Below are 11,982 nucleotides of genomic sequence, written 5' to 3' on the forward strand. Positions count from 1 at the left end.
TTATTGAATTAAAACCCTTTCTGATTGTCCTAGCCATTTCTTTAGTTTCCTCATGGCCAACTTCATTTCCTGATTCCTCAGCGTGTAGATTATAGGATTGAGCAAAGGGGAGATGACAGTGAAGGTGACAGAGATGGCGGTGTCTGTGGGGAGGGCAGTGAAGGCCGGGCATAGACATAGATGCAGGGCACGAAATGCAGAGTCACCACAGTGATGTGGGAGGTGCAGGTGGAGATGGCTTTCCTCCTGCCTTCCCCAGTGTGAGACCTCAGCATCATCAAGATGACCATGTAAGATATAAGGAGAAAGAAGAATATAAACCAACTGACTAACCCATTATTTGAAATCATCAGGAGCTCCAGAGTGAAGGTGTCAGTGCAGGCAAGTTTGAGGACCTGGGGAACATCGCAGTAGAAAGTGTCAAGAACATTGGGTCCACAGAAAGGGAGTGGGAGCAATAGAGAAATCTGCACTATGGAGTGGACAAAGCCCCCCACCCAGGAAGCCACAATGAGGCCTGTGCATCGCCCCCTACTCATGATGGTCATATAGTGCAGGGGCTTGGAGATGGCTATGTAGCGGTCAAACGCCATCACAGAGAGAGAAAAAAACGTCTGCTCCCCCCAGAAGGTGGAAGAAGAACATCTGAGTGACACAGCCACTGAAGGAGATGGTTTTTCTCTCTGATAGAAGATCGATCGGGACTTTAGGAGCTGTGATGGAGGAAAAGCGGATGTCAAGAATAGACAGGTTGCGGAGCAGGAAGTACATGGGCGTGTGAAGGTGAGATTCACAGGTAACTGTAACCATGATGAGGAGGTTTCTCATTAGAGTTGTCATGTACACCAAAAACAGGAAGATAAATAAGACCTGGCTCAGTTCTCGGGATTGACTAATTCCCAGAAAGATAAATTCTTTTACTCTGGTGTAATTTCTCTGATCCATTGAATCACAGATCCTTTATCAGGTTCATCTCTGGAAGAAATAATAGTGCAGTTAAATAATATTGATATGTCCTAAAATCTAGTGTTATCTTTTCACTTAAGTGTTGGCTCAGAATTAGGAGGAAGTTCTTTTCCCTATGCACTCACTGTGTCTGCAAGTCAGTATGCCACCATTGGATGAAAGTTTACCCAGGTTTTTGATTCAGTCATCCAAGGAGACAAAGTTCTCTCACTGCTGCTGCTGAAACAGAGATTGCAAGACCGTGAATCTATTCAATTGTACTTTCACTATAAAATCTGACACTTAAAATAATAAATAATAGGAAGAAATCTGAATATATTAAGAATTTCTGTTCATAAAAGCATCATTATGAGAATTCAAAGATAACCTGCAAATGGAGCAAGATATTTACAATACATTTATCTGAGAAATGACTCATGTTCAGAATATATAAAGAGCCTCTACAAATCAGTAAAAAAGCTGGATGACCCAACCTCAAAATGGCAAAAGATTGACACCAATACTTCACAAAAGGGATATCCAAATGCCAATTCAACTTCATTAGTTATAGCGATAAACCACAATACACACGCCAGAAGGCTAAATTGAAAAAGAGAAAAACTGAAAAGATGAAAAAATGGTGGTGAAGATGTGGAACAGTTGGAACTCTAATACACTGCTAGTGGGTGTGTAAAATTGGTATCACCACTTTGCTATTTGATTATCTCTGCTAAGACTGTATATAAATATAGTTTTATATATACATAGGAGGATATCTATATATCTACATGTATGATGATATATCTCTTTTAAAGGATCTATCTGAATATCATTACCTATATATCTCCTAAGGACATATTTCTACTTCTAGGAAATATGTACATATGTTCATCAAAAGACATATCCTAGAATATTCACAGCAGCACTGTTATTTTTTATTTTTTTTTGAGACAGGGTTTCACTCTGTCACCCAGGCTGGAGTGCAGTGGTGAGCTTATAGCTCACTGTAGCCTCAAACTCCTGAGCTCAAGCGATCCTCCCACCTCAGCCTCCCTAGTTGTTGGGACTTACAGGTGCCTGTCACCACACCTGAATAATATTTTTCTTTTTATTTATTTTTTTATGCTGGAATAATTTTTAATTTTTTTTATAGAGTTGGGTTCTCCCTATGTTACCCAGGCTGGTCTCAAACTCCTGGCCCCGGGTGATCTTCCTACTTTGGCCTCTTAAGTTTGATTACAAGCATGAGCCACCACACCTGACCAGTAGCACTGATTATAATTTCTTCAAACTGGAAAACGACTTAGAAATCCATCAACAGTAGAAAAGATAAATAAATTGTGTTACATTCACACAATGCTATACAACAATGAGAATGATTTACACTATACGTAATAATATAAGAGAATCCCACAAACATAATGTTGTGCTAAATAATCCAGGGACCAAAGAGTATGCACTCTACCATTTTATTCATATGTACAAAACTGAAGGGAGCCTAAGGGAGGCTTCTGGGTGCTGGTAATATTCCGTTTCTTGATCTGGGTGCTGGTTTACACCAGTAGGCATATTCTGCTGGTGTAAAAACATTCACTGAGTTGGCCGGGCGTGGTGACTCACGTCTGTAATCCCAGCACTTTGGGAGGCTGAGGTGAGTGGAGGCCTGGCCAACATGGTAAAACCCCTTCTCTACTAAAAATACAAAAATTAGCTGGGCATGGTGGCATGTGCCTGTAGTCCCAGCTACTTGGGAGGCCGAGGCAGGAGAATCACTTGAACACAGGAGACGGAGGTTGCCGTGAGCTGAGATCACGCCACTGCACTCCAGCCTGGTGACAGAGCAAGACTCTGTCTCAAAAAAAAAAAAAAAAAAATTCATTGAGCTGTACATGTATGTGCGTTTTTCTGTATGTTAGCATATCATACTTCAGTATAAAGTTTTAAATAACAAACATAACATTTATCATTTATAACACTTTAATCTCATGTTTAAAGAATGAATTACATTTAAAGCAAAATTTAATGGACCACTCACTTTTATAAGTTACTTTTATAGTTACGTGGTTATAGTCTTCACCAGCTATCATCTGAGAGTAAACTTTTTGTTGTGTTGTTGTTTTTTTGAGACAGGATCTCACTCCCATTGCCTAGGCTGGAGTGCAGTGGTGCAGTCATGGCTCACTGCAACCTCCGCTTCCTGGGCTCAATTGATCCTCCCACATCAGCCTCCCCAGTAGCTGGGACTACACGTTGTACCACCATGCCTGGCTGTTTTTTTTTTTTTTGTATTTTTACAAAAAGACTGGCTTTCACCATGTCACTCAGGCTGGTCTCAAACTCCTGGGCTCAAGTGATCCACCTGCCTGGACCTCCCAAAGTGCTGAGATTACAGGCATGGGCCACTGTGACCAACCCAAGAGTTACCGTTTTATTTTTTACTCACATATGGATTTGAGGTGTTCTTTTTTTTTTTTTTTTTTTTTTTTGAGACGGAGTCTTGCTGTGTCGCCCAGGCTGGAGTGCAGTGGCACGATCTCGGCTCACTGCAAGCTCTGCCTCCCGGGTTCACGCCATTCTCCTGCCTCAGCCTCCCGAGTAGCTGGGACTACGGGCGCCCGCCACCACGCCCGGCTAATTTTTTGTATTTTTAGTAGAGACAGGGTTTCACTGTGTTAGCCAGGATGGTCTCGATCTCCTAATTGAGGTGTTCTTAAACTTTTGTGTTATGTAGGTGACCCTAGTGTCCACACATAGTTCTTTTCTCTGATTCTGACTTTAATTTCTCTATTTTTTTTTTTTTTCCATTTTGCTCTTCCAAACTTAGGGAAAAAAAAGTCCTTAAAAGACTATGCTTCCCTATGCAGCACTCTTTCTTTTACTCACGTGGAAAAATAAGAGCTCTCTTTCCCATTCCCTTGGTGTTTATTGAGATTCTCCCAATCACCCCCTAAGGTGTTTATGTCAACAACGTGGGGTGGCAAGAAAAAATGTTCAGAATAATCATCACAGATTTCAAGTCTCCAGAATCCTTGAAGGAAGAACTCCCTACATTGTACTTACCAGGGCTGGAAAGTGAAGGAATCATCCAAGAAGATACCTTTGGTTAATCTGGAATGCAGATACGTATTTTAGTAAATGACAGCAGCCCACTCTAGGAACTTTCTTTTGGATATTGCAATGATCAATCTATGGTTTTCAAATCTTCTGCTCAGGAAACCACTGTGACAAGCCTAAGAGTGTCCCATATCACCTGTCCTCTCCCTCCCTCCCTTCTTCCTTTCTCCTATTCTTTACTTTTTTCTATATTCTTCCTTATTTCCTTCCTCTATGTATGATTTCCATAACACTAAGGTGGTCTTTTTGAGGGAAAGGTGACTCAAATATAGATTCTTTCCTTAAGAAGTTTACAGTTAAGATAGAAAGAATGGGCTGGGTGCGGTGGCTCATGCCTGTAATCCTAGCACTTTGGGAGGCCGAGGCAGGCAGATCACCTGAGGTCAGGAGTTCTAGACCAGCCTGGCCAACATGGTGAAATTCTGTCTTTACTAAAATACAAAAATTAGCTAGGCGTGGTGGTGGGCGCCTATAATCCCAGCTACGTGGGAGGCTGAGGCAGGAGAATCACTTGAACCTGGGAGGTGGAAGTTGCAGTGAGCCCAGATGGCGCCACTGCACTCCAGCCTGGGTGACATCAAGACTCCGTCTCGAAAAAAAAAAGTGTGTGGGGAAATGAATAAAGAAATACAGTTTCATGTGTCTAGCAATGTCAGAATAAAGATAATGAGGATTTCTTAAAAATCATCTGAAAGGCTGTAATCCCAGCACTTTGGGAGGCTGAGGTGGGCAGATCACGAGGTCAGGAGATCAACACCATCCTGGCTAGCACGATGAAACCCCGTCTCTACTAAAAATACAAAAAAATTAGCCAGGCTTGATGGCGGGCACCTGTAGTCCCAGCTACTTGGGAGGCTGAGGCAGGAGAATGGCGTGAACCCAGGAGGCGTAGCTTGCAGTGAGCAGAGATCGCTCCACTGCACTCCAGCCTGGGTGACAGAGTGAGACTCTGTCTCAAAAAAAAAAAAAAAAAAAAAAAAAGAAAAAAAAGTCATCCCAAAGGGGACCCTTCTTTGGAAACAAGCTTATCAAGTATCTTGGACAGAGCCTGCAAACTGAGGTTTCCCCCCCTACCCCAGCATCCCATTGAGCAAATTCTTCCTCATTCTCTACATTAAGTTGACTTTCTAGGATGCCACACATATCATGGTTTTCTCTTTTCCAATTTTGAAAACCCCTTACTCTTGATTGAATCCCTAAAACTTTTACTAGAAGCATTATTCATATTCAGTGGTACATGAAGGCACAGATAATGTTGTCATTAAAACATCTTACTCAGATCCTCCAAAATTTCATTCCCAGCCAAGAGGCAAAACTGCATCTACTAAACTCAGGAATTACTGCCTTTAAAGGCTGTTTTTCCAAGGCATTCATCCTCCTGAGAGCTGGTGATGTCAGCACGTTCTCAACTACCTTTAATAAACTTTGAACCTCAATATCCCAACTAAAATACAGCCACATTTCCTGAAGCCAACTGACCGTCTTACTATATTTTGCAAGCCACACTTTCCCTCTTTCTAATAGTGAAAAACTACCTCTTTTCTTTGCTTCTTAAGAGTCTTGGCTTCTATAGGAACATTCTACACATTTGCAGCATTTCTCAAAATTCAGCATGAACAGCTTTTCAGTTTCAGAAGTTCATAGGCACTAACACTAACTGCTGATTTAATCTTTAAGTGGGAAATCGATCTTCTTATGATGCCCCAGCTGCATTTTAGAAGAAGTAGGTACTGGGGAAATTCTCTGTTTAATGTAAAGCCTACCTCAAAGTGAGTGATTTTATTATCTTCTTTCCTCAGATGGGAAAAGGCAACCTCAGGTAATTACAGTATTCTGACTCTTTTCTGCCTTACTACGTTTTGGCCACCTGTATTAGTCTCCAGCCACAGCCCAATATAGGAATTAGCAAAGGGAATATTATCAGGTATGAATGTGGAAGCTGAGTGGCCAACATAATATGCTATAATACAACTCAGGAGTTCCTTTGGGAGTCATTAAAATGTCACCAAGTGCTCTCTGTCTTGTACTCTCTCTTTTGTTCTCTCTCCCTCTTTCTCTTTTTTTCTCTGTTCTCTCTCATACATACATGGCAGAGGCACCAGTGCACTCAGGACATACCCTTTCCTCTAGAGGAAGCACATGAGACACTGCATTTTCCTCTTTGGCTCAGGAAGAGAGTGTTTTGTTAAACCACACCAATGACTGTGCAGTCTTCCTCTTGACCGAAGTCACTTTGCCTGCAATCAGCTAGGAAATGAAACTTAAATAAATAAAAGAGTAACAGTGAAAAATTCAAAGCTCTGTGGCTACTGTCAGAGCAGCTCTCAGAGTCTGTATAGATTTATATGTGCATTTTCTATTTTATTTATTTATTTATTTATTTATTTATTGAGATGGAGTTTCGCTCTTCTTACCCAGGCTGGAGTTCAGTGGTGCGATCTTGGCTCACTGCAACCTCTGCCTCCTGGGTTCAAGCGATTCTCCTGCCTCAGCCTCCCAAGTGGCTGGCATTACAGGCACCCGCCACCGCGCCTGGCTAATTTTGTATTTTTAGTAGAAATGGGGCTTCACCGTGTTGGTCAGGCTGTTCTCAAACTCCTGACCTCAGGTGATGCAACTGCCTTTGCCTCCCAAAATGCTGGGATTACAAGCGTGAGCCACGGCGCCTGGCCACATTTTCTGTTTAAAGCAACATGTACATTGTCCCAGGACAGTTTTTTTTTTTTTTTAAAACAGTGTCTCGCTCTGTTGTCCAGGCTGGAGTGGTACTGTGGCATGATCCCAACTAACTGCAACCTCTGCCTCCCGGGTTCAAGTGATCCTCCTGTCTCAGCCTCCCAAGTAGCTGGGATTACAGGCACGAGCCTCTAGGCCTGGTTAAGTTTTGTATTTTTAGTAGAGATGGGATTTCACCATGTTGGCCAGGCTGGTCTTGAACTCCTGGCCTCAAGTGATCCGCCTGCTTCAGCTTCCCAAAGTGCTGAGATTACAGGCATGAGCCACTGTGTCCCGTCAGCCCCCACAGTTATTTTAACCTACATTTCTGAAATGTATAGCTCACTTTACATCTAGGTACAGCTCTTGATATTCATCAACTCAGTTACTTCATAATTATTTTATGTTATTTTTTCATGCGTACCCAGAGATATTCACTATGAAATCATTTGATTTGGGGAGCACATATATAAAAGAGCAGTTTGAAAGCCACGTGTGTGCCCAGAGTCTGTTGACTTTTCTACAGTTCTTAGCAGCAGAGCTTAAAAAATAGTGAAAGCATACAACAATCATTTCACAATGTGTATGTATAATAAAACATCACATTGTACTGTGCACTGTAAATATATACAATTTTTATTTATTGATGACAGCTGCTTGGGAGGCTGAGGCAGGAGAATTGCTGGAACCCGGGAGGCAGAGGTTGCAGTGAGCCAAGATTGCGCCACTGCACTCCAGCCTCGGTGACTGAGCAAGACTCCATCTCAAAAAAAAAAAGTAAAAACTAGGCTGGGCGCAGTGGCTCACGCCTGTAGTCCTAACACTTTGGGAGGCTGAGGTGGGCAGATCACCTGAGGTCAGGAGTTTGAGGCCAGCTTGGCCAACATGGTGAAACCCCATCTCTACTAAAAATACAAAAATTAGCCGGTATGGTGGTGTGTGCCTGTAATCTCAGCTACCTAGGATGCTGAGACAGGAGAATCGTTGGAACCCGGGAGGCGAAGCCTGCAGTGAGCTGAGATCATGCCACTGCACTCCAGCCTAGGTGACAAAGTGAGACTCCATCTCAAAAAACAAACAGCAAAACAAAACAAACAAAAACTAGTAAAAACTAATTGAAGTGGGAAAAATGCTGCTTAACTTGTGATTTTATGTCACTGCCGATAAGCGTTTGTGTGATCAGATGCAATTGCTTTTTCTGTCCTGAGTTATTGAATCAGGTTATGTTGCATGTTTAGACACGGTCATGAGGAAGTCAACAGGGACAATGATATGCCAAGAGTTCCTGGGTTCTTGATCTCTTGGGATTATGTTTCTTAATCAGGCCCTATAGATCTGTGGAGTCATCTGATTCTGATATAGAGATAAAAACTTGATCTGAGTAAGTCACAAGAGTCAGGAAGGAAAGAAAAGTGCAAAGGACGGATTTGCGTGAAATGGGCTATTAAGTGGCTTGTAGTGTGTATTTTTCATAGGCAATTTCATAAAGAAAAGCCTAGGGACTCTTGAGACCAAAGCTACTTGGGCAAAGGTAGCAGGACCCTATGAATAGTGATCTGGCAAGCGTGACTTTCTATTAGAATCTGTTTGCTTGCAGAAGTAAGTTAATATTGTAAGAAGTTAGATTTTGTTGATCAGGTGACAGGAAGTGGCAAACATTTGAGCCAGTTAGTTCATGAATGCTTATAGGGCCAGGCCAGATCCAATGAGGGACTTAAGTAAAGTTTGTCTTCAACATTCACTATCCTTCAACATTCATTATCCTTTGGCTAATTTACTCTCCTTGGGCTCACTGTTCCATCCCATGGGGCCTGTCCTCTTGGCTACTCTATAAGCCAGGGTTTATTTTTGACCCATTATCTTCTTTTGATATTAAACTTTCCTGTGCTGTTTCTCTCATCAGCTTCAGGGTGACTTTTTTTTTTTTCTTGAGACAGAGTCTCGCTCTGTCAACCAGGCTGGAGTGCAGTGGCACAATCTTGCCTCACTGTAACCTCCGCCTCCCAGGTTCAAATGATTCTCTTGCCTTAGCCTCCCGAATAGCTGGGATTACAGGTGCCCACCACCACGCCCGGCTACTTTTTGTGTGTGTGTTTTCAGTAGAGACGGGGTTTCACCATGTTGGGCAGGCTGGTCTTGAATTCCCAACCTCAGTCTGATCCGCCCGCCTCGGCCTCCCAAAGTGCTGGGATTACTGGCATGAGCCACTGCGCTCACCCAGGGTGACTCTTTAAGCCTTATAAATAACAAGCAAACCTATTGTCACGTTTTGATAATAGAAAGCTAGACATTTTAACATGATAGATGTTTTGAACTCAATATACGTTTTCATGTTTTCTACTCAACCAGTTTTTATCTAAAAATGAGGAATATGGGTCATATAGGAGAAGGGTGTGACAGGCCAATGGGAAACAGAAGCTGTGTTAGGCAAAGCAATAAAGGTGATATTAATAATGACATTTATCTTTGGTTGCACATTTATTCTCTGCCAGGTATCATATATTTCATGTATACCATCTCATTTTGTCCTTTACAACAACCTCATGAGGTGGATATTATAATGAGAATCTTTGTGTAGGTGAACTATGACCTTTGGAGAGACAGGTGAAATAACTTGCTCAAGACTGCACAGCTGGTGGATGGCAGAGATGGGATTCATACCTGGGTCTGTATGACTCTGAAATTAGAACTTTCATCCACCATGCTTTACTGCTCTCCCAGATAATAACACTAGCCTATACTGCCTCTTCACAAACACTAGAAGTTTGAAAAAATAGACCGGGTAGAGTTTTTTCTTCTTTAACTCTCCCATTCTCTCTCTTTCCAGTGAAAAGAAATGTGAATTCTCAATGGTGAGGCCAAGGCAAAACTGACCCTTGTAAGGCTGCAACTGGAAAATCGGTCCTTTGATGGTAGAGATAGATTGCTTCATGTGTGTGGTTTCTGAAGTTTTGCCTTTATCCAAACTTGTCATGAGAATGTATGGCATGTCTAGTTCTGCATTAAGATACATACCTTTAGGCCATGATGAGAAATCTTCCCAAGCCTCATCAATCTTGATAGGAATCCAAGAGAATAACCATTATGTTCCTATGAAGTTCTCAGTAGCTCATGAGCCCACTTTAGTTTAACTCAGCAGAGGCCAATTTCTCAATCTGCAATAGGCCATACATACCCACATATATGTACTCCAGAGGCATTGATCATGACATCCTTCTGGACCAGGATTATAGTTTGGTATAGACAGGTCCAACAATGTAATAAATTACATTCATGTGGTGGAAGAACAATGGGTTGAGCATCTGAAGATGTCTCTGTAATTAACTTAATATAAGACCTTGAACACATCACTTTATCTCTCTGGGCTTTTATTTCCTTATCTTCTGAAAAAAATGTTGGACTTAATCATCTTATCTGCCTGCCAGATAGCTGTCTTGATTGACATAAGGTTACTTCGTCTTTGGAAAAATAACAATCAGTTCACTCCTATAACACTAGTTACTTCATGCTGCACAGAAGCTTGGGTTATCAGTTATCTACTAACTTAAATAGGAAGACAAATTGTTGGTAGTCAGTATAGTTGGTTTACTGACAATGTATCTGAGTATGTAAATGTGAATTCATGGGAAAAATAATATAAGGTGTCCTTGGTGACGAAGAGCTGAATTTGTTCTCTTTTCTTTTCTTTTTTTTTTTTTTTTTTGAGACAGAGTCTCACTGTGTTGCCAGGTTGGAATGCAGTGGCACGATCTTGGCTCACTGTAACCTCTGCCTCCTGGGTTCAAGTAATTCTCCTGCCTCAGCCTCCCGAGTAGCCACCACGCCCGGCTAATTTTTTGTATTTTTAGTAGAGACGGGGTTTCACCGTGTTAACCAGGATGGTCTCGATCTCCTGACCTCTTGATCCATCCTCCTCGGTGTCCCAAAGTGCTAGGATTACAGGCGTGAGCCACCATGCCCAGCCTCTTTTTTTTTTTTTTTGAGACGGAGTCTTGCTGTGTTGCCAGTCTGGAATGCAGTGGTGCGATCTTGGCTCACTGCAACCTCTGCCTCCTGGGTTCAAGTAATTCTCCTGCCTCAGCCTCCTGAGTAGCTGGGACTACAGGTGCGCACCACCATGCCCAGCTACTTTTTGTATTTTTAGTAGAGACAGGGTTTCACCATGTTGGCCAGGATGGTCTCGATCTCTTGACCTCACGAGCCACCCGCCTTGGCCTCCCAAAGTGCTGGGGTTACAGCTGTGAGCCACTGCGCCTGGCCTGGATTTGTTTTCTATTCCCTTTCAGAAGGCACGAGTCTTCTCTTCAGTCTTCTCATGGCTGACTTCATTTCCTGGTTCCTCAGAGTGTAGATCAAAGGGTTCAGCAGAGGGGAGATGACAGTGAAGGTGACAGTGATGGCCTTATCTGTGGGGAGGGCAGTGAAGGGCCGGGCGTAGACATAGATGCAGGGCACGAAATGCAGAGTCACCACAGTGATGTGGGAGGTGCAAGTGGAAATGGCTTTCCTCCTGCCCTCTCCTGCCTGAGACCTCAGCGTCATTAGGATGACTATGTAGGACACAAGCAGGAAGATAAACCACAGGGTAGTGACCAGGCCGTTGTTGGAAATCATCAAGAGCTCAAGAGCAAAAGCGTCAGTGCAAGCGAGTTTGAGGACCTGGGGGACATCGCAGTAGAAAGTGTCAAGAACATTGGGTCCACAGAAAGGGAGAGGCAGCAACAAGGAGATCTGCACGATGGAGTGGACAAAGCCCCCCATCCAGGAGGCAGAGATAAGGGCAGTGCATCGCCCTCTACTCATGACGGTCGCATAGTGCAGGGGCTTGGAGATGGCCATGTAGCAGTCAAACGCTATCACAAAGAGAGAAAAAATGTCTGCCCCACCAAGGAGGTGGAAGAGAAATATCTGTGTCATGCAGCTTGTATAGGATATGGTCTTTTTCTTTGACAGAAGGTCCAGCAAGACTTTAGGAGCAGTTAAGGAGGAGAAGCAGATGTCAAGGATGGCTAGATTGTGGAGCAGGAAGTACATGGGGGTGTGAAGGCGAGACTCACAGGTCACAGTGACCATGATGAGGAGGTTTCCCAGCAGAGTCGTCATGTACACAAGACATAAAAAAAGAAACAAGACCAAACTCAGGTCTTGGGATTGAGTAAGTCCCAGAAATATAAATTCTTTTACTCTGGTGACATTTCCCAACTCCAT

General features: G+C 42.9%; 2 protein-coding genes across 2 annotated transcripts; both read right to left on the reverse strand.

Moving 5' to 3' along the window:
* Nucleotides 1-945, reverse strand: LOC129008272 (olfactory receptor 4D9). The gene is given in 3 exon segments (XM_054440286.1): nucleotides 1-161; nucleotides 164-608; nucleotides 610-945. Coding segments are annotated over 3 exon segments (942 nt in total).
* A 10,101-nt stretch (nucleotides 946-11,046) lies between these two features.
* LOC129008270 (olfactory receptor 4D11) lies at nucleotides 11,047-11,982 on the reverse strand. Its single transcript, XM_054440283.1, has one exon. The coding sequence runs from the start codon at nucleotides 11,980-11,982 to the stop codon at nucleotides 11,047-11,049; it is 936 nt and encodes a 311-aa protein (XP_054296258.1).

Source organism: Pongo pygmaeus, chromosome 9, assembly GCF_028885625.2.
Source record: "Pongo pygmaeus isolate AG05252 chromosome 9, NHGRI_mPonPyg2-v2.0_pri, whole genome shotgun sequence".
In the NCBI taxonomy this organism is placed as follows: domain Eukaryota; kingdom Metazoa; phylum Chordata; class Mammalia; order Primates; family Hominidae; genus Pongo; species Pongo pygmaeus.

Bases quoted from the DNA above. Each gene is read 5' to 3' on its own strand.
- LOC129008270 (XM_054440283.1), bottom strand. From the start codon at position 11,982: ATGGAGTTGGGAAATGTCACCAGAGTAAAAGAATTTATATTTCTGGGA.